The sequence below is a fragment of the Juglans regia genome, chromosome 10 (assembly GCF_001411555.2).
Source record: "Juglans regia cultivar Chandler chromosome 10, Walnut 2.0, whole genome shotgun sequence".
In the NCBI taxonomy this organism is placed as follows: domain Eukaryota; kingdom Viridiplantae; phylum Streptophyta; class Magnoliopsida; order Fagales; family Juglandaceae; genus Juglans; species Juglans regia.
Genome location: NC_049910.1, coordinates 37279681 through 37297666, shown reverse-complemented (window position 1 = coordinate 37297666; position 17986 = coordinate 37279681). Strand labels below are relative to the sequence as shown.

Below are 17986 nucleotides of genomic sequence, written 5' to 3'. Positions count from 1 at the left end.
TCGTCAATTATTCAGTCCCCTTTAATATCACACACACACACAAGACAAGACAAGACAAGACAAGAGCGCCCAAAATCAAACATCGAATGTAAAAACTTCATACCCCAAATTTTCAGTCAGACTCGTACTGACCATTCCTCTCTCGGTAAGCTCTTTCACTTTCCTCTTTTATGTTATTTTTCTCTTTTCAGAAAAATGAAATTGATGTATAAGGAATATAGTTACACTCGGATCTTACCACTTCATCTCACTCCTATACCTGTTTTGATTGTTATCAGTTACCAGTTTTCTCTCCTTTCATTCTGTTTTCAGGGGAATTTAGCAGAGCCCATGTTACTATCCTATCTTTAATGTTTTTGGTCATGCGCTATAATTCATTTGTATTTTGACGTGTTGAGACTTTGTTTGGTTGCAAATGATTTAGGCGTTTTTGGGGGATTGTTTTCGGAGATGAGCAAAGAACACCCACCGGAGACTCTTGATTTCTTCATTTGGACTGTTGAGGTATTTATCACCTCTCTCTTTCTCTCTCTCTCTCTCTCTCTCTCTCTATGATTCTGATCATTCGGGCCTTCTGTTTCCAAGTAGATCCTGTTTAATTTTGATATGTGATTTGGGTTTCTCGGATCATATGCTAGAATTGCTTGTTTGGGAGGTTTGATCATGTCTGTTACTTGGTAAATTGATTCGCCTTGCTTGATTGCTTGTGTGTACAGTTATTGATTTTCGAAATTCTGGCTTTTTTAGTTAGTCTCTTTGTTTAAGTTTTCTGCTATTTTGGGTTCAATCGGGACTTACTATTAGTTGAGGTTGTGGTTAGTATGTTGGTCGTTTCGATGGTTATGCTGAATGGAGCAAGTATGAACTGGGAAGTTTCAGTTTTGATTGATTATCCTGATGTTATAAAGTCTGACTTAATTAATCTTACAATGGAAAGGATATTGTATTGATTGCGTTTCTATTAACAAGGCTAAACTGTACTTTTGGTCACTGAATGCACTGTACTTTCTCGTTTAGTCCCCAGATTGTATGACGTTGTAATCTTTTTTTCCTGGAAAAAAGCTTTAATTTTGAGCCATGTAGTTTTTCCATGCAAAAAGCTGATGAGCCCAAACAAGGAAGATTTGGATCACCATAAGGGGGTGTTGAAAATTCCTGCAATTACCCTAGAAGAAGATTTCTGTAATTTTCATTTAGTTAGAGAGCATCTATACATAAAGAGCCGAACTGCAGGTCTTCGTGTCTCCTAGCTGAAACAACGGGTTGGGAGAAGGAATTTTCAACATATGCCATTCTGAGCCGACTGGTCAGACTGACAGATTTTCAACTCGAGTAAGAAGATCATCTTGGTTCACAACAGAAATCGGAACACCCCTACAAATGGGAAGTGCAGTGAATGAAGAAATGTAGCAAATCCAAATTAGCAGTGATGGCCATCTCTTTTATTCAGATATCTGTATCATTCACTTCATCATCAATGTTAAGGATTTGTGATGACACGTGGTCTGCAGCCCTATGGATTTCTTATAAAACAATGGGATGAATAGAAACATATGCATCTTCTTTGCCATTCTCAATTCAAAATAATTTAGCTGAACACTATTTTCTGATAGAAATGAACTTGGAAACATATGCATCTTTGCTGCCATTCTGAAGACTTGGTGACTCATTTATTACTTTAAAAAAATATAGAAGCATCAGGATATGTGGCTAACTGACATGCATTGTGCGAAATTCTATTTCTGTTTTTTCAGGATGTTGGTTTGTGGTTGGAAGAGATAAATCTCGGTAGTTACCGCCAGATTTTTAAAGAAAATGGTGTCAACGGAGAATACCTGGAAAGTATGTCCATGTTTACCACTGAGCAGATCCTTCGGTTTATAAGACGATGCCACATGAAATGGGGTGACTTCATCACCCTGTGCAAGGAGCTCAGGCGGATTAAAGGTCTGTGGGGTGTGTGTGTGTGTGTGCGCGCGCGCGCGCACTAACAGAAAGAGAGAATATTAGGAATAATGTTCCTTACTTTCATTTACTATTCATGGGATATTTATACAACAATAAAGAGAATCAAAGCCGTTACATCACAGTAGAGAAAATGTCTACAGTTCTCTACAATTATTCTAGAACTTTACTAGTTTCTGAATTTAATTGATCTAGCTTAATACACTCCCTCGAGTCCAATGGGGTATGGGTATCTAACACAGTGAGACTCGATCTAAAATGAAAGAATTTATCTGAAACTAGTGGCTTGGTGAAGACATCCGCTATTTGATCCTTAGAGCTGAGAAAAGAAATAGTGAGGCTCTTAGAAGCAACTCGGTCTCTGATGAAATGGAAATCAACATCCATGTGCTTTGTTCTTGAGTGATAAACAGGATTTGCAGCCAAAAAGGTGGCTCTCATATTATCACACCATAATATTGGGGCCTTAGACAAAGGAATGCCGAGTTCCGAAATTAAAGTTTGAACCCATATGACCTCGGCAGCAGAGGAAGCCAGTGCTTTATATTCAGCCTCTGTACTTGAGCGTGCCACAGTACGCTGCTTTTTGGAGCTCCAGGTACAAGGTTTTTGCCAAGGAAAATACTATAGCCACCTGTAGAACGACGATCATCTGGGCAACCTGCTCAATTAGCATCTGAGTATGCTTGCAACTAAAGTGAGGATTTAGAGGAGAAAAACAATCCAAAGTTAATTGTGTGCTTAAGGTACCGTAGTATCCTTTTGACTGCACTCCAGTGAGGCTGTTTAGGTTTGTGCAAAAACTGGCACACTTTATTTATAGTGAAAGAGATATCAGGCCGTGTGAGAGAGAGATATTGTAACCCACCCATTATGCTACAGTATTGATGAACATCATCGTGATCAGGTGAATAAAAAATAGAGAGCTTAAGAGAAGCAGCCATGGGTGATGAAATAGGCTTGGCATGAAGCATCTGACTACAAATTAAAAGGTCTTTAATATACTTCCGTTGAGAAAGTAGTAAACCAGTAGGCAAGTAATCAACCTCAAGACCAAGGAAAAAGGAAAGTTTTCCTAAGTCTTTAACAGGAAAGGCAAGTCCCAAATCAGAAACCAATTTATCAGTGGCAGAGGGCAGTGAAGAGGCAATAACAATATCATCCACGTAACAAGCAAATAAATGTGGATATCACCTTGATGAAGGATGAATAGGGAAGGGTCAGCTTGTGATGCAGTGAAGCCATAGCCAATGAGCCATGAACTAAGTTGAGCAAACCACGCCCTGGGTGCCTGCTTGAGGCCGTAGATTGCTTTCTGCAATTTGCAGACGTAAGTGGGATGAACTGGATCAATGAAACCCTGTGGCTGCTGCATGTACACGGTATCATTGAGTGACCCGTGTAGAAATGCATTCTAAATGTCTACTTGCCACAGCATGAGAAACAACAAGAGCAATAATCAAACGGATGGTGGGCATCTTTACTACTGGACTAAAGGTATCCTCATAGTCGATTCCTGGTTACTGGTGGTAGCCCTTGGCTACCAAATGGGCCTTGTGTCTGTCAATGGATCCATCAGCTTGAAGTTTTGTCTTGGAAGCTACAGAGTAGCTTGAAGGAGGGTCGGGAACAGTGACTTGAACAGTGAAACATTTTCGTGAAGGATACGGTACAATTTCGTCTGTGGGTAGACGAGGACGAGAAGATTGAGTGTGAGCGGGTGATGATGGGTGACCGAGGAGGTATAGGAGATGATGAGGGAATCATGGGAATAGGAGGCGAAGGAACTGCGAGATAAGGAGATGAGAGATTAGGGTTAGGTAATGGAGAAGGGGAAGGTGCAGAGGATCGATTTGGAGATGGTGGAAGGGAAGAAGGTAGTGGGCCTGGACCAAGGATAGAGGGAGTTAGAAGAGGAAGATGGGCAGTGTGTTTGTTTACTGGGCTTTGGAGTGGAGTGGGCTGGGTGTGAGGTTTGCAAAATGGGAAGGAAGATTCGGCAAAATGCACATCATGAGAAATGTATAGCCGTTGAGAATTAAGGTCCAAACAACGATACCCTTTATGGGTTGGGCTGTAGCCTAGAAAGACGTAGGAGATAGAACGGAAGTTCATTTTATGATTGTTGTAGGGCCTTAAATTTGGCCAACACTTTCACCCAAAAACCTTCAAGAACTTAGTCAGGGTTGTGATTGTGGACCAAGAAATAAGGAGATTTGTTATTTAAAGTTGGGCTTGGCAACAAATTAATGAGTTATACAGCAGTTTCAAAAGCCTCGGCCCAAAAGGTCATAGGAAGAGAGGCATGGGCCAAAAGGGCGAGCCTGGTTTCAACGATGTGGCGATGTTTGCGCTTAATGAGCCCGTTTTGTTGGTGTGTGTGTGGACAAGAACGACGATGAGTGATTCCCAATTTTTGACATAATGGAGTTAGGGGCTTAAATTCCCCTCCACCATCAATTTGCAATGTTGTAAGTTTGGATTGGAACAATCTTTCAATATATGGCAAGAATTGGAAAAGATATTGAGAACATCAGATTTAAGCTCAATGGGAAATATCCAAGTAAGACATGTGAAAGCATCAACAAAAGACAAATAATATTTAAAACCAGTTCTGGAAACATAAGGGGCCGGACCCCATAAGTCAGCAACAATTGATTGAAGAGGCCGTGTATATTGGGCCTGACTAGGCCGAAAGGGCAATTGATGGTGCTTAGCAAGTGGGCAAGCAGAACAAAAAAAAGTAGACTCGTTGGGAAGAAACTTCAAACGGTTGGAGTGCAATATCTGGGAGACGATTTTGAGAGACGGATGGCCTAATCGATGATGCCAGTTTGCCATGGAGGTTCGTTCACCAACTTGAACGGAAGGAGAAGAACTAGGAGACAATGAGGACGATGCCGGAGGAAAAATGTAAAGACCGTTACGACTGGGACCGGTGAGGAGGATCTTCCCACTCAGTTTGTCCTTTATCGAGAAGGTGTCATGAAATTCAAAGAAGCATTGGTTGTCAGCACATAATTTACAAATGGAAACAAAGTTCTTTGTAATCGACGGAACATGGAGAAGATTTTGAAGAAGAAAAAAGGAAGAATTAGAGGAAAAAGAAGAGTTACCAAAGTGCTGAATTGGCAGAGTTGTGCCATCTCCGACACAAATCTGGTCACTGCCCGCGTACTGTTCCAACGTAAGGTTGAGATTACTGAGGTCATTTGTAATGTGATGCATTGCAGCAGAATCTGGATACCATGATTCATCAGAGAAGGAGCTCGGAGAAGTAATATTCGCCTAGAAGGATGGGGGAGCCTTGAGCTGAGAAGAGTGATCAAAATGGTATTTGCATTGTAGTGCGACATGCCCTTGCTTGTTGCATACCTGACGGGTGGGGCGAGCAGGACTGTAAGATTGTTGTGAAGGACTGTAAGGGCGTCCACCACCACGATTGTTGCCAGTCCTACCACGGCCATTTCTGCCTTGTTTGCCACCACGGTTTGGATCTTGTCCTCGGAAGGAACGAACACCATTAGCAGAGGAAAAATTAACAGAGGGTTCGGAAGATGAGTTATTGTTCTTAGTAAACAAGTGAGCTACCCAGCTTTCATGAACTAAGAGCATTTGGTATAACTCATGAGATGAGAGAGGATCAGTCCAAGTGGTAAGAGATGTCACAAATGATTCAAAGGAAGCATTGAGACCAGTAAGCAAATAGGGAACAAACTCCTTGTCAGGAAGAGGACTGCCTGTGGCTGCTAGTGTATCAGCGAGAGCACGTACCTTGCCAAAATATTCAGTGATATTCTGGGTTCCTTGTGAGAGATGAGTAAGTTGAAAATGGATGTGAAACTCCTTGGCTTGCAATTGTGAAGAGTACATTGCAGCAAGAGAATTCCAAAGCTCCCGAGAGGTGTTTGATGAGAGAACATGACTGGCAATGGAGTCCGAGATGGAGGAAAAGAGGATGCTAAGGGCCAACTGATCGGTACGTTTCCAAACCGTGTATTATGGGTTGGTTGTGGTGGGTTGATTTGGTAAGAATTCAAAAGGAACTGGGCGTGAGCCATCAAGAAGGTAGAAGAGGTCCTGGCCTTTGAGGTAGGTGCTGATTTGCACCTTCCAGAGTGGGTAATTGTCAATCGTGAGCTTGGTGGTCACGATATGGGAGAAGGACGAGTTATGGAAGTGGCAGCGGGCAGAGATGGGGAAGGGGTGGGGTTGGTGACTGCCATGGATTAGAGAGGATCAGAGAGAGACTGCTAGTCGTGTTGCTCTGATACCATAACAGAAATAGAGAATATTAGGAATAATGTTCCTGACTTTCATTTACTATTCATGGGATATTTATACAACAATAAAGAGAATCAAAACCGTTGCATCACAGTGGAGAAAGTGTCTACAGTTCTCTACAATTATTCTAGAACTTTACTAGTTTCTGAATTTAATTGATCTAGCTTAATATGCATGTCTTTTCATTGGGGGGCAAGATGCATGCTCACAGATGTTAGGTTGGTATTGTGTTGGGGGGAGAGACACAAAAGGTGGGGGTGGAGGTGCCACGTGGTACAAAGGATGCTGGCATCATACTTTTGATTAAGGGCCTAAATGAACAAATTTCTGTGCTCGACTAATGCTTTGTATAGCAGTTAGCAGTTTACTGGGTAATTCTTCTACATTACTCCTGATATCTATAGGTGGGTACTTTTAGTTTTTCCAAAATTAGAAGCAGAGTAATATTTAATTTTCTTCTTTTTTTATTTTTGAATTTGTGGGATTTGTATCTCTTTAAAAAAGTCTGGTGTAACTGGTTCATTCATCTCAAGCTCCAAACTTTTCACTGATATGGCACACACCAATATTAGGCATGGTATTAAATTCTCATTCAGCTCCTGTGTTAAAATTTTGTTATTGTACCATTGTTCTTCTTAAAATTTCATTATTCTCCCTTTTATAATGAAATTGATATAGATTTTTCTAGAGGAACAAAAGTTGTGTGCTGAATAAGAGCTTTGTTGTGTCATCTCATAGTGTAATCTAGTTATGAGTTGTATATAATGAAGTCTACTACATCTCCAGTGGCTTGCTTAAAAGGGGATCAAAAGGTCCGCCGGCCATGGTGGGCTCCTTCTTGCCTCTCGATACTCTTTATCAAGGTGGTGAGACAGAACAGACAGTCACGAGTTGTTTCCTTGAAGCTGGAACAGTGATGCAAGATCTGCTTTATGTGTATGTACTTTATGTGTATTTTTTTCCTTTTGTCGGAAGAATGAAAGATAGGAAAGAATTTTTTTCTCTTTTTCTTTTTGTCTTGAACCTGACAGGATTGCTATTTGTTCTCCTATGGAGAGCTATATTTTAAATACAAGCCCTTTGTGTTAATTTATGTTGGTTTTATAGTTGTACCTCCTTTCCTAATCCGTGGATAAAAATAAAAAAAGGAATGCCATGTTTTAAGAAATCAACGTACTTCCTTTCTCTAACGGTATCAATATTCCCCTGATCAGGTTTCACTTTTCATATTACTGGGAAGCCCTCTTTAATATATGGAACATAATTGATGATTGTAATTTCGTTCATATCTAAATTTATTTCTACCATTCATTGTTTAGTAATATTAAAAAAAGAGTAAATTAAAAAAAAAAATTGTGTTTGTGCTGATGGGAATGGTTCAATGTTGGACTACCAATGGACGGACTTTTTTAAAAAATAATAAAAAAAAATTAAAAAAATTCTGGAACAGACTGTAATTATGCTCATCTTTTTTTATTTTCTGTGGAGTAAATATACATTACAGTCTTGAGTTATACCTTTTTTGGTTTCGATTCTCTTTGCTTAGGGAAAAATAAAAAATGATAGTTTAGCAGGATTATCTCAAAAGTAGAAACAAAAATAGAGGAAAAACAATTCTTTGTTACCTTTAGGAATAATTTATCTATATTAATTGATGTCTTTCAGCATGTGTATGTGAATTTCTCTTGAGTTTGCATATGAAGCATTTGCCGCTGTTACCCATATTTTTCTTGCCAGGAGGGTACTTGTTCATGATTATGTATTTAGTGGTGTCAATTGTGCTCGAAGGCCACACTCCAATTCCTGCTATTGTGTTTGGTGCTTCATGCCTAGCTGAATGTTAGCTCATGTGTCTTGTTCTGCTATAGCTGTTGAGGGAGATAGTTGTATCGAATTGCAATTACTCTCACAGAAGATTTTCATGATCGGCTTTTCTTCTCTTTCACCTTTTTTTTTTAATAAGAGTATAAAGAGAGAGAAAATTCAATGTAAGCAAGTCAAAATACAAATAGTGACTTGTTCTAATTTGGCCTTCCCCCCCTGAAATATGCAGGATATTTGGAGCTATTCTGAAAAGATTATTTTTATTTTTGTTCAATGATCCTTTCCTAGATTGTGACATGGTGATATATGAAGGATAGTCGGAGTGGTTGATAAGAAAGTTTGGCCATTTTCGATATTTGAAGCTTCTGTGAAATATGAAATTAGTTTGTTTTCAATAGATAGGAGCATGGTGATATAAGATAGGTTTTGATGTATTTTTATCATGTTTTATTTAATGTAACATACTATTTGTAGAAAATTAATAAGTCTTTGTGACCCTCAGGATTGGGGTAGATCGACCAAATGCAGTTTGTGGTTTTAGCAGTTAAGAGTTTGGTTCGTGAGCATCTATCTGTATCCTTAGTAACAGAACATCTGTATAATTTATTTGTGGTCAGTGTTTCTATAATGTTTTTGTGCCATATTCACTTCAAAGCAGCTAGCTACATGTAATTTTACTCTTCCCTAGTGGTAGATCAGCTGCATGCATGTGGCTCTTTCAATGTTGTTTGCATATATATATATATAGGCACAAAACCCTCCATAGGCTCAGAAGAGATTTTTTCTAGCACGATATGAAAGCTGATATAAAAAGCTTATCCGAAAATGTGACACATGCCAAAGTGTCAAGTCACAACCATGGACAAAAATCTCCATGGATTTTATTGAAGGTTTGCCCCTGTCTTAAAGATTTAATAGTTTATAGGTGGTGGTTGATAGATTAACAAAGTATGGGCACTTCACTCCTTTGGCCCACCCCTTTTCTGCTAAGACAGTAGCTTAGTTATTCACCAAGCACATCCTCAAGCTCCGTAGGATGCCCAACTCAGTGGTCTCTGACAGAGACAATACCTTCACTTCGCAGTTTTGACAGGAGTTATTTAAAATTCAAGGGGTGCAGCTGGCATTCAACACAACTTATGATCCTCAGTCTGATGGCTAGACTAAGGCAGTCAACAAGTGTATTGAGAATAACATTACTCTACTAAAACCACCCCATTTCAGGCCCTGTATGGGTATTGTGGGTGCTCTTGTTGAGTGGTGGTACAATACCACCTAACATTTCTCTACTAAGAACACCCCATTTCAGGCTCTGTATTGGTATCCTCCTCCTCAATTACTAAGATATGTGCCTGAAACAGCAAGAGTCGAAGTAGTGGAAGAAAACCTAAGGTCCAGAGAACAAATGCTAACTATCCTAAAGCATAATTTGCAGAAGGCCCAAAGCCGCATGAAGAAGTACGCGGATCTGTGAAGAAAGGACCAAAGATTTGAGATCGGAGAATGGGCCTATCTCCGTCTCCAGCCATATTGACAGTTATTGGTGGCAAACTGTCAGAACCTAAAACTGGCACCAAGATATTTATGACCTTTCCAAGTTATCCAAACGGTGGGATCCGTGGCCTACAAACTACAACTACCGCCCACGACAACCATACACCCCGTATTCCATGTTTCACAATTAAAAAGAAAATTGGGACATAAGCATATACCTCTCGCCGATCTGCCTCCCATTGATTATGTAGGGGTTTTGAAGCCTAAACCGAGTGTTGAGCCTTCGTGTCCGCAAGAGTAAAAACCTTCCTGTGATAGATTTGCTGGTGCAGTGGCAAGACCAGAACGAAGATGAAGCGACATGGGAGGCGTAAGAGTGGTTGAAGACTTCTTACTCGCACCTTGTGGGCAAGGTGCTCTAAGGGGGCGGCTCTACCACACTTTCTAAGTCTACTGGTTCGTGAAGATGGAAGCAGATGAGTTAGGGCTGTGTCTTGACTATGATCTTGGGCCATTGGGTAGGGCTCTAGTCAAGGGCTTATTAGTTGGGTCGAAAATAAGTGTTAAGTGTAGTTGTTATCAAGTGTCTCTAAGGATCATAGGCCAAATGGCAAATGGCTAGCCCATGGAGTAGTCCAGTCCATTAGAAGTTTGTTTAGTATTCTATTATTGGTTTTGTCATGTTGTGAGTTTCCAGAAGAGGAATCCAAGTGTGCTATTCCTTGTGTCAGCCTAATATGAGGTTAGTCTGTACATAAGAACGTTAAGCAAGATTTTATGAGAATCCAGCTATCAACTTTCTTCCTTTTTCTTTTCTCTGTTTCCCTGGAGGCTCTCACCCTCGAAGTGAGCTATTTCCATTTCCATCATCCATTACATAAATCCATTAAATACTACTAGAGTTATTACAAGGGTGTTACACAATATAACGAGAACCAATAGATATCCTAATCTCTGGCCATCATCTATTTCCTTCCCATTATAATATATATATAATCTCAACCCCTTCTCCTCTATGCTTCCAAATATCAATTTTCTTTCCTGATCGCCTTGCCTCACTTTGTGGCAAATATTACAACACCACCACCTCCAAGAGGCTAATTAGATAATAGATATATAATGGCAACCTCTACCATCCAACAGGTAGCATTCGCCAGCCAGACTGCTTTGAAGCTATCCAATAAGCTTGTCCGCAAGGCTAGAGGAGGTTTTGGTGCTGGTTGTAGTACCACGAGGTGCATCGTGAAAAGTGCCCCACTGAGACCACTCATCCTTAAAAACTATACATAATATGCATGAAATGTTCGGTGATCATCACCAATACATGCATATATGCACGTTATTATTAGAGACCTAGCTAGCAATGAGTTAGAAAATTATATGTATAATTTAATTCTTGGATGAATCGAGTTATTCAATTATCTCCCTCTCTCTCTCATCTTTTCTCATGATCAGCATGCGGTAGTCAATGTATCTTTAATTTTCTTTTCAAATATGTTATCAATTTCAGTCGTACTTTGTTCTTGAATTATTTGATCAATGTACATGATAAGATGCCATGCATTGAGCAAGATGAATTACTAAATCCACTCAAACTCCATTAGTATTACTCACATTAATTTGCCCACAATAGACCAGAATATATATCATGTATATATATGATTGGTGGCCAATATAAAAAAGCTTTAACTAGCTAAGAAGGAAAAACTATTGTAAAATCATGTCCAATATTGGAACTTCCACCATCTAGATCATCATGTACTATATATATCATTTAATTTGGGCAACATGTATAAATGTATACACACACACACATATATAGACAAACACATATTTTTGGGCATGGAAAAGTTGTTTCAATCTCTAGTTAATTGTATGCATGTAAACTAGGTATATATGGCTTGGACCGTCCCAAGTATTTGTGGCCATTCTCGGAGCAAACTCCATCATATTTGATTGGTGAATTCCTTGGTGACTACGGCTGGAGGAATCATGTTTTGGCCAAACAGAACAGGGAGATTGGCATAATGATTTCTCCCTAAAAAAAGATGGGCGCCCTGCAAATTCGAGTTCGTCTGAGTAGAACTAGGACACTCAACAGTGCAGCTACATCCCTGCGCAGCACCTAAGGGGACGCTCATCTTTCTTCTCAGGAAGAGGGGAGCCCAATGACACCCCACCAAAGTTCTCAAGAGAGTGAACTGGGTTCAGGGTTGAGAGGGAGGGGGGCATCCTTGGGAACATATGGTCGGTAGGGAGGCAAGAGGAATCGACTCTGAAGATTTGATTATCCCCTTGAACTGTCTATTCCTATCCTCCTCAGCCATGGCTGTCGTACCACCGCCTTGTTCCTGCTCCATACAAGACTAGTAGGCAGTGAGTTCCTATACAACACTTACGAGGGTTGGCCCTCGTAAGCAAGGGGGCAAGAATAAGCGAGGTATCATAAGCAAAAAGGCAAGAACAAGAGGTATGAGGAGTTTGTTTCTTTTTTGGTATTCAAACTGCTATAACCAATGACAGCCTAAACATCAAAGGAGAAGGCATCGCCCCTCGAAAAACAAGAAAGGAAAGAGGAAGGCCATGGGATATTGCTAAATTTGGAAGAATAAAGAGAGAGGCGGGATGGGATGAATTCCCCGTAAAAGGGGAAGAGTCCATTTTTATAAGTGATAGCGATGTTTAATATTCCAGAGTATCACGACTCCTAGGACCTCCCTGGGCGACCACGTGTCCCCAAAACCTCCCAGATCATCCACGTGCCTTTCATGGGAAATCATAGACCTTTGAGATTCAAAAAAGACAGAAATCTCAACCGGCACATTACACGGAGTTTATGGAAAAGTTAATGACAAGATTAAATGCGGAAATCTCAACCGCCGCATTACATGGAATTCATGAAAAAGTTAATAATCGAGTTAAACAAGCAGGCGTGGCTGCATCGATGGAACTAAAGTAGCATTCGGGCCAAATAGGGTATGAAAAGACATTAATAAATATAGTTTCAGGATCAACATGGAATCAATAGTAACTTAAGACACCCACGTGCGTAAAAATGGTGCTGCACGATAAAACGCTCTATACGTTCGACAAAGAGATTGTTGCTTGGTAAATGCTCGAACATAGGCTCAGTAGTAAAGAACTACAAGATATAACTGGCAGAAAAGGAAGAAAAGTCAAAAGTTTCAAATCAGCCGAACCCAGACAAACTAGAGGTATATTATTTTGTGCGAGTTATCAAAATTACATCGAAAACCAAATACAAGGAAGAGAAGGCAGCACACAAGTTGTCAGCATATGTCCACACAAGTATGAAGACTTAACAGGGGTTAGATCAGTGCGAATTCCAATTTCCATGATGTTGTATTAAATGATTGTAAACTATTTATTATATTTTACTTGTAAGCCTATCATTTAATGTCACTTCAAGAGATGTTGAGAAGATGATAAATAGATTTTTTATATATATATATGGGTTAATTACATTTTTTCCATTCAAACTTTCACTCAATTCACAATATGCATCTAAAGTTAATAATTGCATCAAAGTGGACCCGCTTACTTTCAAAACTTACCAATCCCCAATTCTGTCTATCAGCAGTTTCAAATCCAATGGAAATTTACTGTAAAGATATAATTTTCATCTAATTTATTATTATTGATCATATAAAACATAAAATAATATATGTTATCAATTAAAAATAAATTATAAATCATTAACCATATATAAAATGTATGATATTATTAATAATTATGCATACTAAAGAGTAAAATCTAAATTAGTAAGTAGTAACTATTAATATCATAAATATAATTATAGTAAAATATTTTTTTAACGAGTTAGTTACATAATTCACATTAATAATTCACTTAATTTTAATTTAGTAATTTAAATGATTTTTTTATTAATTTATGTATAGTTAATGAATATAAAAAAAAAAATTCATTTTTTTAATATTTTTAAATATATATATTTTTTAAATTAAAATATTATTAAATAACATTTTCTATACCACTACATAAAAAAAATAAAAAAAAAAATTACTCGGAAGAAAATAAAAAAAAATGTGAACGGGAAAATGAACCTACCATTACCCAAATACTTTTGAAAACCAAACCTCCCTAGATTCTCCGTTTGTTTGTCCGTCATTGACCGGCAGTGGACTTTTTCGCGTGAATTTGCAAGTTTCGTAGGGGTAGAATTGGAATTCAGTCATTTTATTTTTTATTTTCATTTCGTTTTTGGGTATAGAAATAAATCCAGACTTGTATTTTCGTCTGTGTTTTGTGCCCCCAATTTCTTCTCCCAATCCCTCCGATTTGAACTCGGTTTGTTTCTCAGGCTTCGTCCTCTTTCGTTCGGTAAGTTCTCCGCCTTTATTTTCTCGCTTTCTCTTTTCCCTTTCTTTGTTTGGTCGCTTAGCAAAATCGTAGAAACCGAAACAGCCACAGGAAAGTTTCGGATTTCTTTCTTTTTTTCTTACCAACTTTATTTTTTTTCTACAAACAAGCTTTCCTGTTTACGAAGCGAGAGTGGCTGTTTTCGATTAACTTAGTATTTTTCTTCCATTAGTCTCTTAATTTTCGTTTCTCATCTGCTTTGAAGGTGAAACTATTTCTAAGGTTATACTTGCTTTTTGTCCCTTTTTCAGTAACCAAACAGGTTGGGAAAGATTGCTATAAACTGATCCGCAGTAGCGTGTATTTTTTCTGTGATCTATTGATTTTATGTGATTTTGTGTGCTATTTGTTGATTTTTTTTAATTGAGTCTTGCTTTATACTACTTGAATTTATACTGTGTTACTCCGTTGTTTTTTTTTTTTTAAATGATCTGTCGCTTCTTGATTTGTGTTTGTGTGTGAGCTTGGAAGTTGAAAAGTGCACTGAAAGATTGGTCAAAGGTTATTGAATTTATCTGAAGCTCTATTATAGGTAAAAACAATGGAAGCTTAAGAATTTGATGTTTCTCTTCCCATCCTGTTTAACTGACAGTTTGTAGAATTTGATCAGTCTATATGTTACGTGGAATGATAATAATTATTTCTCTTCGATATTATGAATGAACATTTGTGTGTGTGTGTGTGTGTGTGTGTTTCTGTTCTGTGCGACTTTGCTTGCTTGATTGTTTAATCTGAGGTTATTCTGTTTTGTCAAAGTTTGTTACATTCTTTCCGAATAAGTAAATAATCCTTTTGCCGCTGGTTACAGAATAAGTGGGGAAATTGATTGATGGGTACATCGTCTGGTTCTAACATCCACCATCAATCTTCGTCAAAAATGCTGCCTCCACGACAGCAACCACGACCTGGAGGACTACAAACCTCATTGTCCCTTGTCTCTTCAGATGCCCGCCTCTCCCCAGAGGAGCCCAGATCAAATTCTGATCAAATTCGTGAGTCCCCTACTGAGAGTGCCAGTTCTCGAGAAACTTGGCCCACTGCCGATGCCATCATGGCAAAGAAGATGATGGAGAATGGGAAAGCTGAGAATGATTGCCCTGATCAATCGGTTATTCGCAGAGTTTCTATTGCAGATAAGATCTCCCTTCGGGACATAGCAAGAGAGAGAGTTGATATTATCTCTGAAAAGATGCATCGTTTACCTGATGACGTTCTAGAAGAGTTGAAGAATGGACTCCGAGTTATTCTTGAAGGCAATGGTGGCTCACAGCAAAGAGAAGAATTTTCTATGTTGCAGAAACTTGTCCAGAGTAGAACTGATTTAACCGCTAAGACGTTGATTAGAGCCCACAGAGTTCAGCTTGAAATTCTTGTGTCAATAAATACTGGGATTCAGGCATTCTTGCATCCTAGTATCAGTCTCTCTCAGACTTCACTGATTGAGATCTTTGTCTACAAGAGATGCAGAAATATAGTATGCCAAAACCAGCTCCCAGCTGATGATTGTACATGTGACATATGCACTAAGAGAAATGGTTTCTGCAATCTTTGCATGTGTGTAATCTGTAACAAGTTTGATTTTGAAGTAAATACCTGCAGGTGGATTGGGTGTGACTTGTGTTCTCATTGGACTCATACAGATTGTGCTATTCGTGATGGACTCATTTGTATGGGTCCTTCTGTTAAGAGTGGAGCAGGTCCCTCTGAGATGGTTTTCAGTTGCCGGGCATGCAATCGAACATCTGAGCTTCTTGGGTGGGTTAAAGATGTTTTCCACCACTGTGCACCAGCCTGGGACCGTGAGGCTTTGATGAGGGAACTGGATTTTGTTAGTAGGATTTTTCATGGAAGTGACGACCCCCGAGGGATTAAACTCTTTTACAAGTGTGAGGATCTGAAAGAAAAAATGAAGAGTGGAGTAGAGTCAGCAGCAGCCTGCCGGGCAATTTTATTGTTTTTCCAAGGTACATATACTTCGAAGCATTCTATAAATTTTAGAATTACTGGTGTTTTTGGCTTTGCTTTATTTCTTTCTTTCTGTTTTTCTTAATTATGGTATGTATGTCCTTAATGAAGAGCTTGAGGTGGACGGACCAAAGAGTATGGAAAATGGGGAAGGTGGAAGGATGATAGCGCCACAGGAGGCATGCAATCGGATTGCTGAGGTGGTTCAGGAAGCCATAAGGAAGATGGAAATGGTGGCTGATGAGAAGATGAGAATGTTTAAGAAAGCCCGCATGGCTCTTGAGGCTTGTGACCGTGAGCTTGAGGACAAGGCGAGGGAAGTAGCAGAGCTGAAGCTGGAAAGGCAAAAGAAGAATCTGCAGGTAGAAGAGCTGGAGAGGATTGTGAGGCTTAAACAGGCAGAAGCTGATATGTTCCAACTCAAGGCCAATGAGGCAAAACGAGAGGCTGAGAGGCTTCAGAGGATTGCTCTTGCTAAGTCTGACAAATCAGAGGAAGAATATGCTAGCAATTACCTGAAACAACGGTTAAATGAGGCAGAAGCTGAGAAGCAGTATCTGTTTGAGAAGATTAAGCTGCAGGAGAGTTCTCGTGCATCACAGAGCAGTGGTGGGGGTGATTCTTCACAGATGCTGATGTATTCCAAAATCCACGATCTACTTTACAGTGCTCCACCAAAGGCAGACGGCCAGCCAAATGAACGTCACCCTTTCAGGACGAATTCCTGAAGAGTGCTTTATTATAGTATGTGAATTAATGTTACCGATGGTTGAACTAGTCTGATTAAGTGGTGTTTGTTTTTGTGTAATTGTTGAACTTTTTTATCCGTCTGAGGCAAACATATTACTAAAATCTTTTCTGTGAATTAGTTAAAATAGGGAAAACTTCAGATGTAAGCACTTCTGATGTTTATAGTTGTTTCACTTATTTCATTATGACTATTTCTTAAACCTGGTATAAATTATGATGGACAAAGATTTTGCTCGTTCATTTGTCCCTGGAGTACTACTATCTGGAAAAGAACAGGGAGTTATTGGCCTATGATAGCCGAAGCTGATGATTCCATGGCTTGTAATTGAAGAGGTTAGAGATCCCAATTTTCTACAGCTTGTTTTGTTGATATTCTCCTTCAGCAAACATGGAGGAGCCAGAGTTCCATTTGGAGAAACTGATAAAATGGTTGAGCAGTATGAATGGCTGACAATGACATCTTCGAACAGTCCAGGTCATATGCAGCTGCAGATAAATCCTCATTGTTAGGCATGAAGAGTGGCAGTTTCCATCTAGGACTTGGGGGAATTATACAAAACTGCATTCACATGCTGGATATGGTAGCATGCAGGTGATCAGTTTAGTCGATTGGATACATGGATTGAGTTTGCCCGAATTTGAATAGCAGAAGCGTGAAAAACCAGAGCCATATGGTAGAAATAGGAGAACTGGTGTATATTTATAGCTTGGTTGATGGTATGATATTTTTGTTTTCCTTCTATAGGAGTAGGAGTGTTTTCCTACGTAAATCTTGCTTTACAGGTTAGTTGGAAGCTAGTGTATATTTTTCTTCCTCCTTTCCTTTGTGTATATTTTCATTTAGTGTAATTGGCGGCCAAGACCAAAAGAGCAAATTGGAGAGTAATGAAATGAGGCTTCTGCGAAGTTGTCGCTCCAAATGATGTGGAAGCCGTTAATGACAGGGTGAGAAGATCACATAATATTGTAATCTGATTACACTGAAAGATTCAATCTTTGTGGTAGTGGAACACTTGAAGATTTTCTGATATTGATGCTTCTTACCTAGATCACATTTGACTGCTAAATAAGCATATAGTGAACAATAACATATTATATATGAAGATCAATCTTCATCCTTAATTAGTTGATGTTTCTCATCTAGATCACATATAGAATCCATATGCTTGCTCGTCTTCTAAAAGCACAAGGTAGCGTTCAGAAAAAGAAAAAAAAAGGTCACAATGTAGCATCTTTAGGTGAGCAGCTACATCCTCCATGTTTGCATTCTGTTGGCTCTACCTTGATTAGGCTGTCAACTTCT

The 17986-nt window shown here is 39.1% G+C and overlaps 2 protein-coding genes across 5 annotated transcripts; both read left to right on the top strand.

The window, feature by feature from the left end:
• The first annotated feature begins 4 nt into the window (after positions 1-4).
• On the top strand, positions 5-8714 carry LOC108994080. 4 transcript variants are annotated; one of them, XM_018969171.2, is made up of 5 exons: positions 14-145; positions 425-504; positions 1755-1947; positions 7036-7185; positions 8576-8714. In XM_018969171.2, the coding sequence occupies exons 2-4, from the start codon at positions 451-453 to the stop codon at positions 7164-7166; spliced, it is 378 nt and encodes a 125-aa protein (XP_018824716.1). In that variant the 5' UTR covers positions 14-145; positions 425-450; the 3' UTR covers positions 7167-7185; positions 8576-8714. The 4 variants fall into 4 exon arrangements, with proteins under 4 accessions (XP_018824713.1, XP_018824716.1, XP_018824715.1 ...); XM_018969170.2 differs by having other exon boundaries at positions 15-145; positions 8303-8714; XM_018969169.2 differs by lacking the exon at positions 8576-8714 and adding an exon at positions 7987-8562 and having other exon boundaries at positions 15-145.
• A 5103-nt stretch (positions 8715-13817) lies between these two features.
• LOC108994057 (OBERON-like protein) lies at positions 13818-16923 on the top strand. The gene is made up of 3 exons (XM_018969134.2): positions 13818-13929; positions 14777-15932; positions 16045-16923. The coding sequence occupies exons 2-3, from the start codon at positions 14798-14800 to the stop codon at positions 16659-16661; spliced, it is 1752 nt and encodes a 583-aa protein (XP_018824679.1). The 5' UTR covers positions 13818-13929; positions 14777-14797; the 3' UTR covers positions 16662-16923.
• Positions 16924-17986: the final 1063 nt, after the last annotated feature.

Coding starts and splice junctions, on each gene's coding strand:
- LOC108994057 (XM_018969134.2), top strand. CDS start 14,798: ATGGGTACATCGTCTGGTTCTAACATCCACCATCAATCTTCGTCAAAA. Junction 15,933..16,044: donor AATTTTATTGTTTTTCCAAG/GTACATATACTT, acceptor TCCTTAATGAAG/AGCTTGAGGTGGACGGACCA.
- LOC108994080 (XM_018969168.2), top strand. CDS start 451: ATGAGCAAAGAACACCCACCGGAGACTCTTGATTTCTTCATTTGGACT. Junction 505..1,754: donor TCTTCATTTGGACTGTTGAG/GTATTTATCACC, acceptor CTGTTTTTTCAG/GATGTTGGTTTGTGGTTGGA. Junction 1,948..7,035: donor GGAGCTCAGGCGGATTAAAG/GTCTGTGGGGTG, acceptor CTACATCTCCAG/TGGCTTGCTTAAAAGGGGAT.